This window comes from Hemitrygon akajei, chromosome 14 (genome assembly GCF_048418815.1).
Source record: "Hemitrygon akajei chromosome 14, sHemAka1.3, whole genome shotgun sequence".
NCBI classification, from domain to species: Eukaryota; Metazoa; Chordata; class Chondrichthyes; order Myliobatiformes; family Dasyatidae; genus Hemitrygon; species Hemitrygon akajei.
The window spans coordinates 19,452,552-19,477,894 of NC_133137.1; the positions used below are offsets into that span (position 1 = coordinate 19,452,552).

The window sequence follows — 25,343 nt, forward strand, 5'->3', positions numbered from 1 at the left end:
AAAACCCCGACACTCCAGCAGCGACTCCCGATCTCCGGTATCGTTTGTCCAGGGCACAATCGCGTGAACCCTGAACTTCGCCCTTTGACAGGGCGGGCAACGTCACGCAGCCTGGTGACAAGATGGCTGCTGAGAGGATGGAACTAGATTTCGGGGACCGTAAATTGTTCGAGGAGTTTGAGGATTCAAAACCTTCGCACATTCATTTCAACAGTTTTGAGGACGTGGAAGATGTGGCGGGTATGAGGAAGAAGCTTCAAGAATGCGAGGAAAGTGTGGACTACCTGAAGGCGGAGAATATCCTACTGTTTAAGGGAAATGCTTTTCGCAAAATCAAACGGGGCGCCTGAGGAGCGATTGGCTCGTGTTGGAGAAGCCGCGCAAAGCAGACGGTGCACAGTGGCCGTTTAACGGCATTCTCTCACCGCAGCCACTCGTTTCCTCGCCGCTCTTGCCCTTTTGTAGTCGCCCTGTTTGATTGTCATAATTGGCCTCTAACATTTTGATTATGGTTTCGTTTCCTTGTTCGGCTTCACCGGATAGGCCCAGAACGCAGGCCTACAGTGCGTCTCATGTGTGCAGCTTTAATTTTCTCGGGTATCCGACTATTACACATTCGTTTTTTTTTTGTCTTCGCCCGTACAGTGTGGCTGTTGTGTTAGTTTATCTAGTGAGGCAAACAATCCATTTTACGAGTAAGTACATCTGTGACAATGGATGTATCCATTCAGGTAATAGTTATAAATTCCGTGGGACATTTTGTTGAAATATTATAATTTAAAGACTCCTTATTAAAACTGCAGAATTGATATACTTGGTTTCTTAAATAACATTTGATGCACCTACCTAATGCTAATCCGTAGAATGTATGACTGGAAATAATTTACCCCAGACTTTCTAACAATTGTGGTGGAGTTTGTTACATTGTTGTTTTGCTGTTACATTGCAAATGTGGCGTCAGTGCGAGTGATTAGAGATAATTTAAACTGGTACAGCATCTTTAGTAGGGTAGAATCTCCCCAGACTTTTCTAAGGGATGTTCTCAAATAAAACTTGAGATGCAGATAACCTAAACCTCGGTCAAAGAGGTAGATTCTTTAGCAGGCATTGAGTGTGAGAGATTACAATAGGATTTCCAAAGCAAGGGAACTTGCCAGTTAAATGGTGAGATAATTGTAGAATTGGAGGAAGACTGATGTCTACAGGGTAGCAAGGCTTGACAATGATTGAGAGATTGAGGGGTTAGACTATGGGGAGGGAGATTTAAAAATCATTTTGAAATGTAAGTGATACTAACTGAATGGTGGATGAAAAGAATTTGAAATGAATTACAAAACAATCGATTTTAAATGATCTTGTATTTGCATGAAATAGAAAAAGTCTTGTGGCATCACAGGCAGAAATTTGTGTTCTGTAGTAGCCTAACCAAGCCTTCTGTGAAGTTTAGTGATATAAAGCAAATGTAGCTAAGCAGTCTTTGTGGTGGCATGAATATGCGATTTGGAGATTCTCTGGGTCAGATATGACATCAGGATTGTAGATATTACTGAACCAGAAGTTGAAGGCTAGGGAATGGAGATTGCATTTGGAGTCAGTGGTGATAGTTTTACTTTTAAGTAATGTAGAAATAAATTTAGATTCGTTATCCAATGGTGTATGACAAGTCACCTGTCTTGACAATTAGGAGAAATTGGAGGTGTTTGAAGGGTGAAGTTGATCACAGGTCTTCTACATATGGAAACCAATGTGCTTCTGTCAAATGATGGCACATGAATCTGCAAATCTGGAGCAATGTACAAAATGCCAAAAGAGCTCAGCAAGTTGTGCAGCATATATGGAGAGAAATAGACAATTGTTGTTTCCGGTCATGATTCTTCATTGAGTCCAGATTGCCCTTTTTCCCTCTATAGATGTTGCTCAACCTGTTGAGCTCCTGCAGCATTCAGTGTGTATCCCTCGAGTGATACTTGTTAATAACAAGAAGAGGTGAAAAATACTAAAGCCAAGCATAGATTTTTGAGTGACGTTGGACATTCCTACCACTGCCTGTAGGGGTTTGTACGTCCTCCCCGTATCCACGTGGGTTTCCTGTGCACTGGTTTCCTTCCACAATCCAAAGATGTTCAGGTTGGTAGGTTAATTGGTTACTGTAAATTGTGCTGAGATTAGGTTAGCATTAACTCCGGGGGGGGGGGGGGGTTGCTGGGGTGCGTGGCTCAGAGAGCCGGAAGGACCTACTCCGTTGTACCTGAGTATTTAAAAAACAGATAATTTGGGTACAGGATAAGAAGATGTCAGTCTGATAGCATTCATTTCAAGAGGACAGAATATAAAAGAAAGGATGTAATGTTGAGACTTTATAAGCCATTGGTCAGAACGTATTTGAAGTATTGTGTGTAGTTTTGGGCCCACGTCTAAGAAAGAATGTGCTGGCACTGGAGCGGGTCCAGAGTAGATTTACGAGAATTATCCCAAGAATGAAAGGGTTAACAGATGAAGAGAAAGTGATGGCTCGGGCCCTGTACTCACTGGCTTTGAGAAGAATGAGGAGAGATCTCATTGAAACCTTCTTAAAATTAAAAGGCCTCAGTAGAGTGGATGTGGAAAAGATGTTTCCAATATTCAGAGTGTCTTGGACCACAGGCTCAGAATAGAGGGATTTCGCTTTACAACAGATATGAGGAGTAATTTCTTCAGCCAAAGAGAGGGTGGTGAATGTGTGGAATTCATTGCCACAGAATTGTGTGGAGGCCAAGTCACTGGGTATATCTAAAGCAGAGGTTGATAGGTTCTTGGTTAGTCAGGATGTCAAAGGTTACATGAAGAAGGCAGGAGAGTGGAGTTGAAAGGGAAATAAATTAGCCATGGTAGAATGGTGGAGCAGACACAATGGCCCAAATGCACTTAATGTCTTACGGTCTTGTATGGCCCAGAGTTATAATGCACATGAGTCTCCAGTCATGAACAGAGAGTTTCCACACCACACTGATGGCTCTGAAGTCACATACAATCTAGACCTGGGTGAGGACAGCATGTTTTGTTCCCTGAAGAACATTAGTGAGCTAGACATGTGTTTTTTTTAAATTTGTACAATTCAGTAGTTCTGTGATTAATATGAATTTTAATTTCAGATTTAATTAATTGGCAACCCCAGTGAGAATCAGATTTATCTCTGGATGATTTTTCCATTAACTATTAGGCCACTAAATTCTAAATGTTCAGTACATTATTCTGTTGACAGTTCACAATGATTAGAAGTCATGTTCAGCAAGTGCTGAATTATTTTGATTTCTTGGTAGTGGGCATGGCATGTTATTGATGCTAGGCTAAAGGAGTATGAGATAACCTTGGGTTAATCCCTCACCCTTTACTAAAGTATGAAAATTTATCAGCACATGCATTGGTGCTATATAAAGAATGAGTAGTTATGTCTTAAAACAGTGAGGGTTATTTTGCTTGGTTTCTATGGGAATTTTATATTCTCCACTGATAGATAAGAGTCACAGGCCCTCCTGTAGTTATGGGACCCTCACTAACAATGAGTATAGGTATCATTAAAATTAAACAAGAACCAGTCTTGAAAAGAATCCTGTTTACATGTAATTACCCTGCAGTGATCAGACACCATGGTTTCTTAAGAAGAGGCTGCTGGTTTAACCGCAGGAAATCCCGTGAGTTGCTTTGGAAATTAATTGCTTCAAATGATATTTGTGCACTGATAGTTCAAGCCCATTGAAACTAGCAGGAGTATGGGACGTTCTGATTCTGGATGATTGTAACATGTTTTTGAAGACAGTAAATAAATGTTGATATAAATTGGCCCTATCAACACTGTACATTACTGTACTGTGGAGATGCAGTTACTGTGGAAAATGATTTTGTGTGTTTTCTGACTTGTGGACAAATCTGACTAATAAATATCTGTAAAAACAGAACTTGTTTATAAACCAGTTTGACATGTATTGTATATGCAAATATTGGCTGCAAATTTAAATTGTACTTTTATATGTTTGTGATTAATTTTGGGAAAGACAGTCGAATCATTGAGGCAGCTATTTGGCCCATCAAATCTGCTTTGGTTTAAATGCCGGTGTACTGCTGGTGATAAAAGTTTTAAAAGAGGTCTACTAACAAAGTAAAGATTTATACTATTATTTAGTAAATGGAACATTACAGCAATTACATATGTGTCACATTGAATAGCAAACCACTAGCTATGGGTAAATTTTAACATACTGCTGTTCTGTGATATTCAAGTTTAGTGTGGAGAAAACAAAATTTAATATGGAAATCACATTCTCTATGTATTAAGTCTTTTCCTTAAGTCAATTAACATCAGGAACTTAAGAGGAAGTTGAACCTAATAACCCATCCAAGGTAAAATTTATATTGAGTGCACCTAAAATTTTGCTTGTAATGTTAGATAATGTGTTTATAATGTTTTCTGTAATTCTTTAGTAATCAATCATATTACAAAGATCTTTTCAATTGCTGACAATGCTATCTCCATAGATGAATTAAATTTCATATAAATAATTGGCCAGCTCTATATTCTAAATTTATCTTTGCTATTTAAAGATTTTAGTTTTTTAATCTTAACCTTTTTGATTGCCATATTTATGCAAAGTAATGTGTTACACAGAATAAATTAAGTTTAATGATTTATGTGACTAAAAAATGTTTACATATTGTATTTTTGTAAAAGATTACTTATTTTCCAAGTTTTAAAGGATTTCATCATACTTCTAACTTTTCTCATCTGTGGCAGTAAAATAGTTGTGAACGACTCCAAAACAGATGGCCCAATGGTTCAGATCTTATTTATGAATAACAATATTTCAAAGTAAGTTTGCAATTAAGCATCAAAGCTTCAAGATTTTCTTCTTGCTTTCTGTTACAGCATTTCCATTTTGATACCAGCTGGTCTGATATGTCCCCCACTTTATTTTTAGGCAGTTCCATCAAGAAATTGAAGACTTCATCACAGGTTTGGTAGAAAAGTATGAAAAAGAAATGAAAAGTGATCCTGAAAAAACATCATTTAATGTGAAGCCCCAGGTAAATAGACTGAAATAATTTGAGATAGGGCAGGTTTTCTTAATTGTTTTTTCTTGAAATATGTATAAAAGAAATATATTTCTTTACAGCCATCAAGTATGCTGTTAGAAGAGCAACTGCAAGTACAAAGTTTAAATACAGGAAAGAAAATAAAAGAGGCATTTCATGTAAGTGGCAAATCCAAATTTTATCTGCTTTATTCAGAACTTAAGTCATGCTTTCTGAGTCATTTACATTGGAAAATTCAATTTTGATCATTGGTGTGTCTTGAGTTAACTGATGTTGTCTAAAGTAGCTATGTTGAAATTAGCAACCGTACTTCTTAGTTACATATATTGGGTCAAATTGTTTAGTTCCAGCACCTGCTTTTCATTAGCAAATGTAAACTGATATTAATGAAGACAGAATTGAGTTTGGTCAGATGATAGGATTTGTAACTATCCCGGAGGTGGTAAGATGATTATGAAGTTGTTCCTATTATTTCCATAATAATGGAGGAAATTCTTCAGCATTTCTTACGGTATAAAAGATAGTGAAACATATCTCTGCAAAATCTGGACCTGCAACTTGCATGTTATTTAAATGTAGATCTTATCGTGGTTCTTTTAAGTTAGAAACATTTGCACCAGTTTACACAAATCCAATTTTATTCTCCTTGTACTACCATAACTCCCAACAGATTTTACCACTCACTTATATGTTCTTCCTTTTCAAAAAGGCAACACCCCTTTCACTCTTACCTGTTCCTCTGTCACACCTAATGCATTGGTATCCCAGGACATTGAACTGCTAGTCCTGCCCTTCTCTCGGCTACATTTCTGTTATATCCCAGTCCCTAAAGGTTCATTGGTTTATTTATTATAATCAAAGCATGTATCCATATACAACTCTGAAATTTGTATTTCTCCAGATAGCCACGAAACAAAGAAAGAACATGCAAGTAATTCAAGAGAGGAACATCAAACCCACCCATCCCTGTAATCAGCATTCTGATGATCAGCTTCCCAAACCACCCTCCCCTGCACAAAACAGAACAGGAACATTGACGCTCCATAAAACAATCCTTCCTCCATACAAAAAACTAACAGAACATCAACCCCAAACACCCTCCCCTCGCATGGAAAATGGAAAGGGACAGGCAGTAAAAAAACAAACAGTATAAAAATCATAACTCTGAAAATGACCACAGTCCATAAATGAAATAGTCTAATCCATAAACACAGAACCACGATACCATCCTCCAATATCTCCGACGTTCATCGAAAGAGAGGGACATAAGGCAGAGAGACCTATCCGCCTGCCGCAGGAAGCCACACAGCAAAAGGCCGCTCACAGACTCCTTTTCTGGCAGCAATCAAGAGGCAGGCAGTGGGTGCTGAAATGCTCGCTCGCCTTCTGCATTTGCCTTGATGTCCCAGCCTTCCTTGACACTTTAATCAGCTATTAATGGACAGTTTGAAAAATGAAACAGAGTCAAACATTGGCTTGCACCCTGTCTCGTAGTTTCTTTGCATCGAAGCAGTCCATGTATGTGCTTGCTTCACGGAATCTTCTTGGAGCCAGCAAAGTGCAGGATCACTCAAATGATCTCTAGGCTGTAAATCACAAGCTCTAACAGTCCCAGAAACACATTTAAGGTGAGAAACAGACATAAAAGGAAGTAAGAAAGCTGTTATCATGAGCTATCTGGTTGTAAGGTTTCGACTGCGGGAGCATTGCAGGCTGACGCCATCTTGACCGGAAAGGCAGTCCATTCTCAGTTCATTAGGCTATTGGCATTGAAATAGATACAATTTGAAACAGTGGTCCTATCTGCCCTTTTACTGTAAACATTGCTATTTTGATTGTTAGGCTTGCGTTCTTTCACTGATGCATGTGCCTGTCTTCTCACTGACTTTACTCTCTTAAACCTTCCTTTGAGGTAAAAGCAAATTTCCCAGCAAGGATATTGGTTCCCCTTTTTCAAGTGCAACCTGTCCCTTTTTTTTTTACAGGTCACCTCTATCCCAGAGGAATTCCCAATGACCAAGAACCTGAATCCTTGTACCCTGTACAGCTCCTTGGCCATGCATTTATCTAGCCTATCTTTCTACTTCTGCTCTCACTAGCATGTAACAGTGGAAGTAATTCAGAGATCACTACCCTTGAGTTCCTGTATTTTAATTTATTACCTAATTCCTTTAACTCATTATGCAGGTCCTCATCTCTTGTTCTACCTATGTCATTCAGCCTCCCCCTCAAGAATTTTCTGCAGCTGCTCAGAGACCCCCCCCCCCCCCCACCCAGAGCGACTTGGAGTTATATAGGTGTCCTTTTTGCAAGAGGAATTCGAGTTCTAAAATTTAGTGAATTATAAGAGAAGAGCGATGTCTTTGTTAACATCAGATCTAATTTGGTGTCTGCAGGTTTTCTGAATGCCTTTGTAGAATAATAGTATTAATATACCAAGTATTGCCATGGCAACTTTATTACTTTTCAACAACATTTTTTTTGTTATGTTACATACACAATGCACGTAAGTATATGAAACTTTTATAAATCTTTGTTTTCACGTAGGTTGTGGGAAGTGTTCAGTACTTCACCAGCTTTTGCCTTGACAAACTTGGGCAGCCGTTGTTAAATGAGAATCCACAGCTGACAAATGGATGGGAAGTACCCAAGTATCCTAAATGTTAAATGAAAAGCTTTTACATAATTTGACTTGTTCAATGCCTATTTGAACATTATCTTCTGAATTGATTTTTAAACATAACCAAATAATATATTACTAGACATATGGAATATATAAGTAATGTATGATAACTTGCACTGGCCAGTGGTGTAGTGGCATCAGCACCGGACTTCGAGTGGTCCCTGGTTCGAATCTGGCTGGCATGCTTTCCATCCGTGCTGGGTTGAGCACTGAGCTAGCAACTCAGCCTCACAAAAAACAGACAAATGTTAAAGAAATGGCAAGGTGGCCACCTGATATGCCACAAGGCGCTGAGAGGAACAGCATCAAGATAACGTGTAGTAAAATGTTTCTCACATTTGGAAGTTAGATTTACAAAGCAACTATAGCTGTAATTTGAAGATGGAAATTTCAGATATTTAACTACGTTCCTGATCTTCTGACTAGGTGCATGAAACAGAATTGAAGTGAACTTCATATAATTATATTAATTCTTTTCAAAATTTAAAATTATATCAGGTTGAGATTGATTGTTTAGTTAACATTTTCTTGTGTTTTGCAACCTTAATGTTCTACAATAAGAATATTACAGATTGAAGTGGAGAAATAAAATTGTGAGCAAGCAAATGAGGTAGCCATCAATCCAGATGTATAGAGCCATTTTTATTTTTCACAGAAAATTACCAGATTAGGGCAGTAGTGCAGTTATTTCAGTCTGTCCATACCTTTTATATAACTAATTGACTTCCTGTTCAGTTTTAAAATACCCTGTAATTTAATAACTATAAATAAGTTTATTTAAAGTACATTTTTCTGGAAGTGAATAATTCCTGACTGAATTGCAAAGATATCAGCAAGTTTTTGCTCAAGTTGTATCCTTGGAGGGACAGGAAGTGGAAATGAAAGCTAAGAGGTATGTACGAGTGTGAGGAGTTCATTGTACTTGTTTTTAATTTGAAGTACAATAGCAAAGGACTTTGAAATACAAGATTAATGCAGCAAAAACATCTTGTGTATCAAATAGGCCAAAACCTTGTTGTTTCAACTGTGGTTCAACAGAACATCAGTTAAAAGATTGTCCAAAGGTAAGATCATTGTGACTTGTAATGAAATCTTGTTTAAATGAGTAGCAGTTACATAAATCAGGGTAATCTATTAGTCAAAATTCTAAATGCTGATTATTTCAACAGTTCTTAATTTACTTTAAAAGTGATGCTTCTGTGGTATCTGTCTAATTTATTTTTCTGTATTAACAATTTAGCTCAATTACAGCTTACTTAAGTGTTATATTTGGTCATATTCATATTAAGCTTAAGCTGGAAACTTGTGGGTTGAACCCAATTCCAGAAGTGGAATGCATAATTTGTAGACTGACAAATCAATGAGGAGATAAACACGAGATTCTGCAGATGCTGGAAATCCAGCGCAGCGCAACGCAACACAACACACAGACACACACAAAATACTGGAGGAACTCAACGAGTCAGAAAGCTCATCAATGGAAGGAAATAAACAGTCGACATCTTGGGCCAAGATATTGACTGTTTATTCCCTTCCATCAATGCTGCTTGACCTGCTGAGTTCCTCCAATATTTTTGTGTGTTGCTCAATGAGAAGATACTGCTTTGTTAAACATAATGAGCTTTAGGGCAAAATTAAAATTACGGCCTATTTACCATTTTCGGTTGACTTAAAGGGCCTCAACAACACTAGGAAAGGCAGGGAATTTTTTCTAAATTCAATTCTCCCTCCTTGAACATCTGCCATCCTGTTTAATGTGCTTTGTGCAAGTTGGATGTAGAGTGATTTGGGACATTTTGACATGAAAGTATATACCATATTTTTTTCTTTGTGCTTAAGTTAGCGACATTTAAAATAACACAAACCATGATTTTTCTCAGAGGCCTTCTTCTCTAGTTTTTGTGATGAAAGAACTGTATGGTATGGAACAACAGATTGTGACCTTGATCACTAGTTTCAGTAAAGGCAGTGTTTCCTAGGCCACATGTGGCATCATACTCTGTGCCAGGTTAATTTATCGGTTCACCCAAATGGAAAATACAGATGTTATTAAAGGGTTAAGATGTGATCAGTTTGGTTTGAAAATTGTTTCTCATTTTCATGAATCATACCTGCATGTGAGGAATTGATTAATAGCAAGTTAACTGAGACCTGTTATCATTTTCCAGCATTTGTCAGGATATAAAGGCATTATAATATTTTGGGAAGAGTTCTTGCATAACAGCATAAAATAACTCAATCATATCTTTTAATTAACTTTATAGCCACGTGATCTTGCTCGTATTAGTGAGAAAAGAAAAGAGTTCAATGCAATGGCCAGTGATTCACCTCATTCAGGATCTCAGCAGCGGTATCATGCAGAGAGGTTTGAAAAGTTCAAACCAGGTATTATCAGGTAAAATACTTACAAATTAGTTCGTAATAGGATCATGGTAGAGGAGGCCACTTGGTGAATTGTGCCTTCGTGGATTTTCGGTTAAAACTCTCAAAGTAGTCTCATTCCCCTTCTCAATAAATAACTGGCTTTATGAAATAGAATGTCTAAAACCATTTTTTTTACTAGCATACCTTTGCATTTTGCTATAATTATAGAAGTCATATAATTAGCAGCTCAACAATGAACCTTCATTTCTCCTGGAGTTGCTTGTTGCCATGGTACACCTTTTTTTATTTTTCATAGCATTGAATAATGTTGTGTATCTTACCTTCTGCAGTGCAGAACTCAGAGAAGCTCTTGGGATGACAGATGAAACACTTCCACCGTTTATCTACCGGATGCGTCAGTTGGGTTATCCACCAGGTTGGCTGCTGGAGACTCAGCAAGAGAATTCGGGTCTTGCTTTATATGATGGAAAAGGTGAAGTATTGCAAATCTGAACTTTGTAAACATGTTGATTAAGAATAGTATTTGTTGGTTTCGTAGCACTTCCCGATAAATGGCACCATTTCCTTTTTCATTGCTATATGGTAAATTTATATTTTAAACTTATAATTATTAAAAGACTTTAGGGGGGGAACCTTGGCCTGTTTAATGTTCTAAGTCATTCTGTGGGAAGGGTTTGATGAATGGTATTACCATCGCTTGATTCTTCATTGTTCTATTAGATATGTTAAATACATATTTAGTATCAGAATTATAATCTAGCTTTCTTTATTCAGTACATAAAATATGGACAGCAATGAGGAAAACTTATGAAATGAGTCAGCCAGAGAATTGCTTTGACATTATATTGTTACATCCAATTGTCAAACATAAAAACAATGTTTATTGCACTGTTTGCAACAATAAAGAAAAACATTCTAGCTTTTTAAGTTAAGTTTTAAATGGAAGGATCTGTATTGTTTTCTAAATTTAAGGATGATGCGCACAGTTTAACTTTTTTTAACTGTCATATTACTTTTATTTATAGATACAAGTGATGGTGAAATGGAGCATGACAAACAACATCCAAAAGCTCACTTTCCTTCCTATGACACAAGTAAACTAATAGATTATGCGGGGTTCAATGCTGTCATTCCAAAAGGGATTCAAGATGTAAGCATTGCACTTGCAATAGTCCAATTTATGTCCCTCCTTTCACCATATTTAGTCTACTCTGAGCTATCCCATATATACTGAGAAACTAGTTAGATTTTGATTTTTTCGGTAATTAACCAACTATTTTCAGTCAAGACAATGCTGACAGTCATTTTGACTTTGGAGTTTCACAATTTTGTCATTGCCTTTTTTTATTTGCAATAGGAAACACATGGATATTATGGAAAGCCAGTTCCTGGTCTGCGGGTCCTGGTTTATATTTTTCTCTGTGCTTCAGGCTTAATTGTGCTTTCTGGTCCCTGTAGCCAGAGCCAAACTTAAATAATCTATCATCAGCTGAGCTAGTACAGGCCCCATGGATCAAGGTTTAAGTGGTAGCATCCTTCTACATTTCTCCCATTAACAGTGTTAGAATTAAAGTTATTTTTATTTTATATCCTTTGTACTATTTCAAATTTTGATTTTGCTATTTATTTATTTTAATTATCATAATCACTTAGACCCAGAATGACCTACCTGATTGTGCATTAGCAGTCCTTCAGAACAAATTTTCTGCAAAATAACTTGCAGTATAGTTTTCTCAGTATCTTCTCTCAACAAGGACCCTGGTTTGTAGTCAAATCTTTGAACACAGAAATATGAAACACAACCTTTGATGATTGACTGCAAGTGTGAGGGTATCAGCTGTGAAAGTTCTAATCATTTCTAACACTCAGTGAATAAAGTTTAAAACAGCTTACAGAAGAAAGCTATATAATAAAATTCAACAGTTTTGGTAGCTACCTTTGGTTGTTTTCCTGCTACTGCATAACTATTTTTCATCACTATTGCAATCCTCAAGTTATAACTGCAATAATAATTGCTTTATCTCTGGTTAATCTGCTGATTATATGAATGCCAACAAGATATTACTGATAGTTATTCACTTATTGCTTATTATATCTTTGCCACCAGGAATGGAGACAATACGGTTCAATTCCAATGCAAACTCATCATCTTAAGGAACACTTTGCACATCAATTGAATGCTAATTATTTTGCAGTAAGTTTTAAGATTTCACATGCTTTTTCCCTTTTTTTAACTTTGTCAGACTACTAATGTAGATATTTTTAAGTTTAAAGCCAAAAATTATAAATTCACAGTAACAAAATATAAACAAAATATGACCAAGTTGCCATGCAATTGGGATCAAGCTTAATATAGTTCAGATCTCAGCAGCATCCTCAAAGAAAATTATCAAAAGTGTTAATTCTGGGGTGCCAGATAGTGTAATTTGCACATCTCTGTGGAAAAGTGTGGATTAGAGTCCAGCCAACTCCTAGAAACATTATCTTGATGTATACAGGATTCTATAGCCTGCTTTCTTATCCTCTTTTGATAAAGCAAACATTGTACAACATTAGATTTTGTGAATTTGGCATCACCATTACACATTTAATATTTCTTCATGAGTGATAAAAATTGCTTAGCACTAGTCATTGAAAGAGCATTCACTGAATTGTATCAATAAACAATGTTGAATATATTGATAAATAATCTCGAGTAAATTGGGTAAAAATGTTTCGTAGAATTTTATAAGTATAGAAGGACACTTCATCACAGCTATGTCAGCAATTAAAGAAGTATTAACTTAATCCTGTTCTCCTATCCTTTCACCACATCCTTTCAAATTTTCCTGTTATATACTATTAGGGCCGTTATGGATTCTGCTTCCATAACCATTTGTGATGCATTCAGTAAATAATGAATTCATAAGACCATAAGACATAGGAGTTTGCTTTGCAATGCCATCATGTCTGATACCTTTGACACCCTGACTAATTAAGAATCTGTCAACTTCTGTTTTAAATATACTCAATGACTTGGCCTCCACAGCCATCATGGCAATAAATTCCACAGATCCATCACCCTCTAGCTAAAGGAATTCCTCATCTCTTTTCTAAATGGATGTCCCTCTATTCTGTGGCTGGTTCCTCTGGTCTTGGGCTCCCCCACTATAGGAAACATCCTCTCCACGTCCTCTCCCACATAAATTGAGGTAAATTAATATTACTTGACACAGTTCATTTGTATAAAGAAAAATAATAATGAGTGTCTCAAATACTGTCAAGTGTTTCTGCCTAGTGTAGTATTCTAATTAGTGTAGAATATTTTTCATTATTTCTATACTATAAATTGCAATATTTCTAAAATACTTCCATTTATACTACTGGAAGTGGATTTTCACAAATGAAGAGTTTTATTTCACTTTGAGGGAAAACTAAACTGTGAGTGATAGAGAGAGATCAAAGAAACTGTGGTTCTTTTCTGCAGGAAAAACTCCCAAATGGGAGTTTTATACAGGCATCCGAACAATAGCCAGGATGTGGGATATAAATTACAGTGAGAAATAGAAAAAGCATGTTAAAAGGGCAATGTTATGATAGTCATGAGGGATTTTAATGTGCAAGGGAATTGGGAAAATCAGATTAATATTGGATCCCAAGAGGGAATTTATAGAAAGTGTCTGAGATGGCTTTTTAGAGTAGCTTGAGGCTGAGACAACTAGGGAAAAGGCCATTCTGGATAGGGTGTTGTGTAATGAACCAAATTTAATTAGGGAGCTTAAGGTAAGGAACCCTTTCAGTGATAATAATATGATAGAATTCACCCTGCAGTTTGAGAGGGAGAAGTTAAAGTCAGATATATACCGTGGTGTAAAGGGAAGTAGAGACATGAGGAGGAGCTGGCCAAAGTTAATTGGAAGGGAACACTAGCTGGGATGACAGTAGAACAGTAATGGCTGGTGTTTCTAGTGGGAAATTCAGAAGGTGCAGGATAGATACATTCTAAATTATTCTAAAAGGAGGATGAGGCAACCATGCCTGACAAGGGAAGCAAATCAAAACAGGGCATATAATATAGCAAAAATCAACAGAAAGAGTATTGGGAAGCTTTTAAAAACCAACTGAAGGCAACTAAAAAGGCCACAAGGAGGGAAAAGATGAAACATGAAGGTAAGATGGCTATAATATAAAAGACTAAATACCAAATGTTTTTTTCAGATATATAGAGGCGAGAGTAAATATCGGACTGCTGGAAAATGATGCTGGTGTGGTAGTAATGGGGGACACAGAAATGGCAGCCAAACTTAATAACTATTTTGCATCAGTCTTCCCTGTGGAAGACACGAGCATGATAGAAATTTGAGTGTGGGGTCAGAAGTGAGTGTAGTTGGTATTACTAAGGAGAAAGTGCTTGGGAAGCTGAAAGGTCTGAAGGTAGATAAGTCACTTGGACCAAATGGAATACACTCCAGGGTTCTGAAAGACGTTGCTGAAGAGATTGTGGAGGCATTAGTAGTGATCTTCAAAGAATCACTAGATTCTGGAATGGTTCTAGTGGACTGAAAAATTGCAAATGTCACTCAACTCTTTAAGAAGGGACAGAGGCCGAAGAAAGTAAATTAGCCTGGAAAGGAACTTTGGAGTCTTTGTGCAGGATTCCTTAAAGGTTAACTGGCAGGTTGTGTCAGTGGTAAGGAGGGCAAATGCAATGTCAGCATTCATTTTGAGAGAACTAGAATATAAAAGCAAGGATGTGATGCTGAAGCTTTATAGGGCATTGGTCAGGCCACACTTGGAGTATTGTGAGCAGTTTTGGGCCTCTTATCTAAGAAAAGATGAGGTAACATTGGAGCGGGTCCAGAGAAGGTTCACAAGATTGTTTCCAGGAATGAAGGAGTTAACGTATAAGGAGTGTTTGGTGGTGCTGGACCTATACTCGCTGAAGTTTAGTAGAACGAGGGAGGATCTTGTTGAAATCTATTGAATATTGACTAGATAGAGTGGTCGTGGAGAAATGTTTCCTGTAGTGGGTGAGTCTAGGAGCAGAGGGCACAGCCTCAAAATAGAAGTACCACATGCTGAGGCATTACAAACAAGGAGGAATTGTAGCATGGCACAGTGCATTTTTAAAGCTATCACCACATTGAACCATCAACATAAAGTAGAAGTATTTATTTTGTGTATGAACTGGCAATTTTTATTCCTCCTAGACTAAACACAGTTCAAACAAAAGGAGCTCAGATGTAGACACAAACCTTGATGGTATAAAGAAGCGCAAGTCTGAAAAAATAGATACCTATGCTTATGACATGGATATTGATTCAGGTACAGTACTTAAATATTTCATATTGTACTACAAAAACATGATAAAATGTTTGTTCTCTTTTTAAAAAAAGAATATCAAGACAAAAGCTTCATCTCTGCAAATATTCTGATTTTTTTTTCTTTGGTGTAGGTTTGACGGAAAGTACAAAAATCAAACTTTACAATTTGATCCTAGTTGGAAGTTAAACAAGTCCTTCCTATTGTGTGCCTGTTCCCAAAGTTCAAAGTAAATTTATTATCAAAGTACATGACACCATATACTACGCTGAGAGTCATTTTCTTGTGGGCATTCATGGTAGAACCAAGAATGTTCTGGTTCTAAAAGTGCTTGGGCATGCTTAATGAAAATCTAGTATTTTCATCCCTGTCATTGTGTTTATTAGTTTCTTGTACTATTTATATAGCCGGTATAATGAGAGAAAACTTTAATTTCATTGAACTGTTTCTGCATATTACAGTGTGTAGTTTACAGTAACTAGGTTGGTCTAAAGTCATTGGTTAAGTTTATATCATTTGTTCAGTTTTTAAGTTAAAGGCTCTAACTAGCATTTATTTATTCCACTAGCATTACCCATGTTTGTATGCTAATTTCTCAAAGTATATCCAGAGAATAATCTCTGAGTATAATCCAGAGAAGAATCCATTTACCGGTAGTTAATTTTTTAGACTTTGTGATTAAACTTTTGTTCTGTTCTGAATTTTTCTTCTGTGGTCTGATGTCAACTCATTCCAGCAATAATGATTTTAATCAGCACCATGAGCAATTTGTTACATTTAAAGAGGGTTTAAGTACAAGTTCTTGTTTGGATATTGAAAAATAGCCTAACTCTGAAATTTATTTGTTTTTTTTTTACTTAAAAGGTTTTCAAAAATAGTCACTTGAATTGTATAACCTGTTTTTATCAAGCGGAGGTTCTGATGACAGCTGTCATAAATATCCTCCATTTAAGAATTCAGTTGGATACAGTAATTAAATCCTGCAATACCTAGGAACTGTGACAAATCAGTGCATAGGAGGTAAATTGAAAATCTGGTTGAAATGTGCCATAACAACCACCTCTCACTTAATATCAACAAAACCAAAGAGCATGTTATCGACTATGGAATGGAGGCTCATGAGTCAGTCCTCATTAGGAGATCAGGAAGTGGAAAGATGCCCCACCATCCAGGCCATGCACTCTTCTCACTACTGCCATTGGACAGGAGGTACAGGAGTCTTGGGTCCCGCACCATTAGGTTCAGGAACCCTTCAACCATCTTGAACCAGTATGGGTAATTTCACTCGCCTCAACACCAAATTAATTCCACCACCTAGAGACTGATTTTTCAAGGACTCTACAGCTCGTGTTCTCAGTATTATTTATTTCTTAGTTGCACAATTTGTAGTCTTTTCCAAATTGTTTTTTTGTCAGTCTTTATAGTTTTCATAAATTCTGTTGTTATTTCTTTACTTTCCTGTGAATGCCTCCAAGAAAATGACTCTCACAGTAGTACATAGTGACATGGATGTACTTTGATAATAAGTGTACTTTGACTGTTTGGCATGTCACTGAAGTATTTATTAGGTTCAAAATTTATTTTAGACAGAGGAGAGTTTAAGAGAAATGTGTTTTTCAACCAAATATATTGGTAAATATTCAGATTTTTTTGTACTAAATAATAGTTTACATTTTGTATGTTAAATAACTAGGAATAATTAATTGGTTGTAAAGCAGTTTTGGGTGCCCTGAAAGTGATTTGTGTTGCATCATTACTGATTTGGCTCTAACCAAACATTAGATATCTTTCCTCTACTAGGATACTGTGTTTCATATGGGATGAAAAAAGTGAACTATTTTTCTGTCCATTCTATTCTAAACAGTTTCTTTCAAACATAACTAAAAATACAGATTTTTAAAAAAAATCTGTTCATATATTTGAAATACTTTATATGAAAGCAAAATGTTTGAGCAGCATCCATGTTTGAAGAAATAGCTTTATTTCATGTTAATGATCTTTTGTAATTGATTATTAACTGGAATAATTTTAAATCTTTTTTTTTGCTTTTCATTTAGAAAGGTATTGCCCATTAATACCCTGATTGCTTATGATCTCTAGAATAAAAGTGACTCTGATGTATTGTACTGAAGTTGATAATTCAGTTTTTCATCTAAGTACTTTCATGTATTTCTCCCACAGATTCAGAACCTTCAAAGTCATTATGTTATATTCCACCCATGCCTCCTGAAAGCCCAATAAATTTATTGTCTCCCCCTCAACCCAAGGGAACACCCCCTTCTACACCACCCACATTTGTCCCACCTGTACCACCTACTCCAACCCGTCCCCCGCTTCCAAAGGACACCCCTCCATCTACTCCTTCGACTTGTTCTCCAGCGGGACATTCACTACAAGATGGAAATACTCAGTCAGTAACTCCCCAGATTATAGACAAAACTTTGGATGAAGATATCTTATCATTGGAAGAGCTGGAGGAACAGCAGCGGTTGATCTGGGCTGCACTGGAACAGACTGAAGGTACTGTTAGTGAGTCAGAAGGTCCTTGTGATTCTCCTTTAACCAAAAGTTCTACCAGTTCCTCACCAGCAATAGTTCAACCAGACATCTGCATGGAAATAGAATCGAGTGATAAAATGGGCTCAGTTGAAAATAACTTTGGGAGTCCAATTGCTGAAGCATCTTCCATTGATTTAACAGGAAAAAAAATCAGTTCAATTAAAGACACTCAGCACAGGGAAGAGAACATTCAGCCTGAGAACTCTGGAATAGAAACAGAGAGCAGTAGAGTCATTCAGGATTCTACCCCTACTTCTACAGAATCTCTCAGAAGAAATGGAGTATGTTTAGAGAAAACAGATAGGGCCAGCACCAGTGCTAATGTTACAGAAGTGCAGGGGAATAGAATTTCTGCAGTGCCTGACATGAGTAAATTTGCAACTGGAATTACTCCCTTTGAATATGACAATCTTTCCGAGGCAACCGGAACTTACCTCAAACTCAGGAACTTGTTGAAGAATACTCCAAGAAACAAAATGAAAAAGAAATAAATATTTTAAAGAGTACTGAAACTTTCAGATCCAAGGCTTCCTTGTCATGATGTCACCATTTACTGTGATGGAACATTTTTTTTCCCCCCACACAGACCTCACTTCAACATTTTGCAGCAGAGCAGATGTTCTAGTGAACATGTCAAAATGTGGATGTCAGTGCTCTTTTTATATTTAAGGCTGGCAGAGTGAAAATGTCTGGTTTTAAAGAAAGATTTTTACGTGTAATACTCATTTTCAAAGAAGCACTATTGAAATTTGTCCTTTAGGCATGGTCTCAATTTCTCTTATGTGGAATTAAGTGTACAGTGAATTTTTCGTCATTTCTTGTACATCATTTTTGTTTATATAACAATACGTTATATAAACATTACCAATGTAATTTTATATATTACTGCCAGGGATTTTAGTGTACAGTATTTTAAATCCTAATAATTGAATATTGAAATTGTCAGGGATTACTAGGGCTCTTTTCAGGTATTTTATGAATATCTACATATGCTTTAGTTTTTTAAAGCTGCTTCAACCTTTGTAATTCCATTCTTTGTGAGGAGTACATAGCCTTGGATTACAGGAATATAATGAACAATTCTACAATGATGTTTTAGTATTTTGTGATTGCATTAAATAGCATTGAAAGTTACAGGAAGTATTGTGATTGTGGCCACTCATTTATCATTGTGGCAGAGGTTGTCTTTTGTGAAAATCTGGTAAGCCACGTTTGGGAAAAATTTGTGAAATCCTGGGCACAGTATTTGAAACCTGTGGAGTTTTTTGTTTGGTCATGTAATAAACACCACATAAATAGTATTAATGGCTATTTTCCTACATTTCAGAGAAAAGTAAAATTACACAATTGAAAAGAGTTGAAAATGTTTAGCATTTGCTTGCTTAAGAGTAATGGAATGGATAATTTGGCAAGTGTCAATGTTGGTGCCAAAACCAAATGGTTGTACTCAAACTCTGTCCTTTTACACTTTTATTACTGACTTTGTATTGTGTTGGACAGGACAATCACAACAAGATCTGGTCAAATTTTCCTTTTGCATTCAATTTTTTCATTTTCACAGCTTAAAATAATGTATGATACTTAGCAAAACTTTAAGATTTTTAAATTAAAGCTGGACTTTTTGAGCTACAGTATGTAAATAGGTCATACCTTTCAGCAGACTGTACATTTTCAATGACATATAATGATGCTCTCCAGGGTCCACGCTATTTTTTTTTGCAGTACAATATATTGGACCAAAAGTATCTCTTTTCAAAAGTTGTCACAGAAAGAAAAAAAGATGAATTGGGGTGATGGGGGAAAGGAATGTGAGGAATACTGTTTATTATGATCTATGTATTGGAAGAAAGGTATCAGTAACACTGGCTAAGTTATCCTCTTCCTTACTCTAAATGATATAATGTATTGTGTTTAAATCAGATAATTTTCTCATTCAACGAAAAAGGAAATTGAATACAGATCAGGCCCAAACTCTAATATACTGCACTCCTGATTTCCTGATATAATTGTGTAATACTGGGGCTTTGAAAAGCATGCTGGAAATGTCAGATGTCAATAGATTATTTCTAAGCATAAAATATGGTTATTGTGATGGATAAAAAGAGCTCGTACTTTGTACATCAGCTTATTCTTTAACAGAATATCTTAAACCAAGAAAGGAAATTGCATCATAGGTTAGTTTGTTTTTATTCAACAGGAGGAATGCAAGGTCACAACTTAGTATTGTGCACAGTCAACTGTGTATTGAATATCAGCTCTTTTCCAAGCAATTTGTGGATCTTCTGTAAAGTCTGCTGTCCTGGTTATGCATACTAACAGAATTACTTTAAGCAAGTGTTACATCTAATCCTGGTTGTCAGAATTGCCTCTTATAAAACTTAAAGCTTAAAGAAATTGGAGGATTGAAGAGGAATTCTCTAGAAACTTCCACCCTAAAATAGTCTGGGTTGATTTTTTTAAATTTCTTGCCTTTCCTCAGATCACATCACTGACTTCCATAGATTAAACCACAATCAGACATCCTCTTGTGAGATGTGGTCAATACAGAATAAGGCAGAGACCTGTGTGAAATTTCAATAATTGATCACAAACAGTAAACCACCTGCCCTCCTCTCTGGGGTAAAAGTGGGGGGGGGGGGCACTCATTTCTGCTTCAAGGTCCTGGCAATCTAACCAAAAATCAATGTGTAAAAGTTTTTACAAGCTATTCAAAAAATACTCCAGAATCTTGCACCTGATATTTGTCACAAGTTTAATTTGTTGTTTTATTATATAGATTGACCAGTACATGAAAAACATCACATATGACATACAGTAGACACATTTTCAGTCTTCATTCTGTCTGGCTACTAAGAATATTCTTCAATTGTTATTAATGCTGAAATCTTTACAGATTCATTCAGAAGATTAAACTTTCACTGAAGCATGTAAATAGATTCTCTACTGGTGACAATGAAATTAGAGGCCCTCAAAATGCTAACATTTTACTGTTAAAAAAAAAAAAAAAATTTCATTGGTTTCTGAAAATGTATTCAACCATCAGCCATTCATCGTGTCTCCATACAAACTGGTTTAAATAAAGTCATTGTCTCAATAGTGATTTGTGCTTAAGACTTGTATTTCTCATAATATTTGCATAGAAATGGACAGTGTCCAGTAGGCTAATAGTTAGACTTTAGAGTCCACTGGAAAAATTTGGTAATTATCAAAGCTTGTGGCATCATGTATTGCTGAATAAAAGAGCGAAGTCAAACAAGTCCAGCTTTGGGAAGGTGAGTGGGGAGTGAAATACAGGTGGAGTGGTATGCCACAGGAACTACTTGAGGTATCAAGGTAGGAGATCGGTAATAAGTTGAGGCAAGTATCATGTGGGATCAATAGTTGGGTTATGATTAAGGGTAAGCAGAAAACACCAGTAGGCAGATTAGGCCAGTAGATCAGACAGCAAATTAATGGTCAATAAGGTGTTTTGGCTGCAAATTAGGGGGATGGTCGTTTGTCAGGGAACCAGATAAACTTCATAAATGAGTGGACTAGGTAGGGATCCAAGGGGGTACTATAGGGATAGTTAAGTATTCAACCTTTGTAGACCTATCTAACATGGATTTACAATGCCAGACTTAATGGGTTGGCACAAGTCTCCTAAATCATACAAAGGTCTGTTTCATTTGTGAGGATGATATTGTCCATGGGCCTCACTGTCATTGTAAAGGAAGCAAATAGCACTCAAATGCATTTTAGACCTCTGGACTCCCAACGTGTGTTGGCCATAAGGGATCTGGATAGAAAATTGTCAGTCATGCAACCTGCATTAACTATGATTTTCACATGAATATTTTTGAATTGTCCAATAGATTTTAAAAGATGGCACTTTGCAAACCCATTTCTATTCATTGATAGGTTGACTTCCTTTATATTTCTCTAACATGTTCATCAGCAAGGAAAATTACACTTACATTGTCCTCTTAAATTAGATAACTATTTCAATTAATTAAAATTGAGAGGAAAATGTATTCATTATTTTTTTTGTATCCCTGTTAGATGTGGGTTAGCTTGGACTCAATGTGATGTTTCCCAGATTTCAAAAATCCATGCTAATGCCAGGAATGAGTGGTGAAATATGATGAATGACTGTAAAATTTTCAGTTTGTATTTCCTCCACCAATGCCCACTCCCTGCAGAGAGATGCAACAACCACTCTTTCATCTCCTGCTTTCCTGCCAGTCAGGTCCCTATCATACTTCCATGTGAATTTATTATACAACTTTCATTTGGGCAGCTCTGTAAAGAATATAGCAGGTGTGACCCCAACCAACTATCCTTTCATTTCTCCATTCCTTGATCTGCAGCTCCTACATTTCTCATCATGTTCAATTTAAGTTCAAGGGTCAACACCACTTGTACTGACCCTTCAGTTCTATAATGTATTTGAGTATATTCTTAATGTTGGACACTACAATTCAGATGATCTTTCTCTTCATCTCTGGTTATCTTGAACCACCGCCTTTTGCTGTTTTGCTCAATTACAAAGTTGGCTCCTCCTCTCTTGTTTCCATGCAAATTAAAACCTGTATATCCGTTTATTCCCAGTTCTGCTGAAAGATAACCTGAACATTAAGTATTTCTCTGTAGATGACGTCTTACTTGCTGTGGTTTATTTTTATTTCAGATTTCCTACACAGCAATATTTTGTTTTGATATACATTTCCTTGTAAAAATATTCAGCCTCCAACCCTTATTCATATAAATGAGTATTACAATCAGGGATTTTGATCAATTTAACTGAGAATTATTATTTGTGAATCACATGCTCCCTTTTCACAACACAGCCCAAAAAACAGGGAAAATTGTAAAGCATGAGAAACTAAAAATTCAAAAACTGAAATGTGAATGTCTAAAAATTATGCAGTCCCCTTTGCTCAGTACTTAGTTGAACCACCTCTCACAGCTATTACAGCCAATAGTCTTTTTTGGATTAGTCTCAATTAGCTTTGCACAACATGGAGCAATATTTGCCTATTCCTCCTTGCAAAATTGCTCAAACTTGCCAGATCAGTTGGAAAGGGTCAATGGATGGCCCTTTCCAACTTCTAGGTCTTTGTCGTGCTGAAAGATAGATTTCCTCCCCAGTTTAAGCTTTCTGGCAGAGGCTAGTAGGTTTTTAAACCAGGATCTCTCCATTTAGCAGCATTTATTTTCCACTTAATCCTGACCAATCACATTTTCAGTCCCATCTGCTGAAAAACATGCCCACAGCATGATACAACCTCCACCATACTTTACATGGATGGTGTTATCTGGCTGATGTGCAGTTTTAGGTTTACACCACATGTATCACTTGGTATTGAGGCCAAAAAGTTCCACCTCAGTCTCATCTGACCACAAGACCTTCTTCCACGTCTTTACAGTATCTTCTAAATGACACTTTGTGAAGTCGTTACTCACAAGGATATGTTTTTTTTAAAGCCGGGTTTCTTCCTTGCCACTCTTCTATAAATACCCCCTCTGTGCAAGGCCTTAAGAGAATGTGCAGCCATTAACTTCCATCTCCAGTTGCAGCCACGGACTTAAACAGCTCACTCAGTGCCTGTTAGTATCACAGTAGTCTCTTACAAGTGCTGTTCTTCTCTGGTTACTCAGTTTAGAGGGGCAGCCTGACCTAGGCAGTGTGGCTATGGTTTCATATTTCCACTTATTCATGACAGACTGCTCTGAGTTCCGAGGTATCTTCAATGCCTTTGAGATGGCCTTGTACATTTCCCCAGATTTGTGCTTTTCTATTATCATTTCCCTGACTTGTCTTGAATGCTCTTTTGTCTTCATTTTGGTCTGTTGAATCTACCATACTGTTGGAATCTACAGAGAGAGTGGGTATTTATTCTTATGAATTAATTAAAAACAGGTGGTCCTCCAATTTTCAACATCAACAAATTGGGTGAGTTGGTAAGATACAAGTACACTGCACCTGAGGAATGTTAACGTGGTAATTACAAGGGGGATGAATACTCGTTCACCCTCACAATTCTGGTTTTTAATTTTTGGTAAATTGTTAACAGGTTTTGGATTTTTTTTTCATTTGATGTGATGCATGATGATTAGCTCAAAAATATCCCAAATCAATAATATTTTAAATTTAGAAAATGGGACAGTAAAATGTGAAAATAGGTGTGGGGGCTGAATACCTTTTCAAGGCACTGTATCGTAATAAAACATTATGCTTGGTTGAGGTAATACAGAGATTTTCATATGGGTAATAATTTTGAAATTTTCAAGGAAAATAGCTATTAACCAGAATGTACATTTATTTATAATCAAAGAATTCCATTTAGTTATTATAAATATTGAATTCCTTTTAAAAAGAAAAATTTTGGAAACACTAAGCAGTGCAAAGCAAAACAATTAAGATTTCACATCCTAGATCCTTTGTCCGAACTACTGAAGTGAGAAAACAAACCTTTTTTTAGTAGCAGGGAAGGTTGAACAAAGGCAATATCTCTGAAAGGGTGGGATCGTATGACTTTCTTCAAGTTAGTGTTTCTGGAATCCTTAACCTGCTGAGTTCTTCCAGCATCTGATAACTTTATTTCAATATTGCAATTTTTTGACTGTCAGTACAGTATGTGATTTCTTTTTCAAATGTCAAATTCCAGCTTTCAGTAAAAGTGGGGATAGAAATTAATCAGTTCTATAATATCCTTTTGAAACAAAATCCTTCATCCCTTGTGAATGTGACTGATTCTTCACTAGCTAACTAAGCAAGCCATTCAATTAAGAACAATAAACATGCCTTAAATCAATGGATTGAGAATTAAAATCTTTTAAAACATCCCTATTTCAGCGCCACGACCTGTCAAAACTTTAACAATGTGATTTTTCTCTTTAAAGGAGAAAATTTAAAAATAGTTTAGATAAAATTGAGCTAAACCAATTTAGCTGCTTTTTAAAATTATAAATGATAGAAGCAGCTGTTGTTCATTTGATGCAAAAATTATGAAACAATGTACAGGGAGGAGGTCAAACACCTAGAGAGCTGGTGCAGTGACAACAACTTGATGCTTAATGTCACCCAAACCAAGATGATCGTTGATTTCAGACGGTCTCAGCCTGAGCACACACCCCTCAGCATCAGCGGCTCCACAGTGGAGAGAGTGGAAAACATCAAGTTCCTTGGGGTGCAGATCTCGGACAATCTCACCTGGTCCAGGAACACCACTGGGATTGTGAAACGAGCCCAGCAGAGATTACACTTTCTGCGGAAGCTTAAACAAGCATCACTCCCCACTAACATCTTAACTACATTCTGCAGAGGAGTGGTTCAGAGTGTGCTGACCTTTTGCATCACAACCTG

At 36.6% G+C, this 25,343-nt stretch overlaps 1 protein-coding gene and 1 long non-coding RNA gene across 4 annotated transcripts in view; one reads left to right on the forward strand and one right to left on the reverse strand.

Moving 5' to 3' along the window:
• On the forward strand, positions 1-21,095 carry zcchc8 (zinc finger, CCHC domain containing 8). Of its 3 annotated transcripts, none has more exons than XM_073065551.1 (14): positions 1-297; positions 4,335-4,377; positions 4,769-4,843; positions 4,953-5,058; positions 5,148-5,225; positions 7,615-7,718; positions 8,577-8,642; positions 8,754-8,814; positions 10,015-10,145; positions 10,465-10,607; positions 11,161-11,285; positions 12,243-12,329; positions 15,325-15,439; positions 17,618-21,095. In XM_073065551.1, exons 1-14 carry the CDS (start codon positions 123-125, stop codon positions 18,484-18,486), a joined length of 2,178 nt encoding a protein of 725 aa, XP_072921652.1. In that variant the 5' UTR covers positions 1-122; the 3' UTR covers positions 18,487-21,095. The 3 variants fall into 3 exon arrangements, with proteins under 3 accessions (XP_072921652.1, XP_072921653.1, XP_072921654.1); XM_073065552.1 differs by having other exon boundaries at positions 197-297; positions 4,340-4,377; XM_073065553.1 differs by lacking the exon at positions 1-297 and adding an exon at positions 311-597 and having other exon boundaries at positions 4,340-4,377.
• Positions 7,508-25,343, reverse strand: part of LOC140738341 (uncharacterized) — a 23,017-nt gene continuing 5,181 nt past the window's right edge. The window contains exons 2-3 of the long non-coding RNA XR_012101352.1: positions 11,805-11,910; positions 7,508-10,589 (exon numbers count right to left, since the gene is read on the reverse strand). This is a non-coding gene — a long non-coding RNA (uncharacterized lncRNA). The remainder of the gene's footprint in view (positions 10,590-11,804; positions 11,911-25,343) is intronic.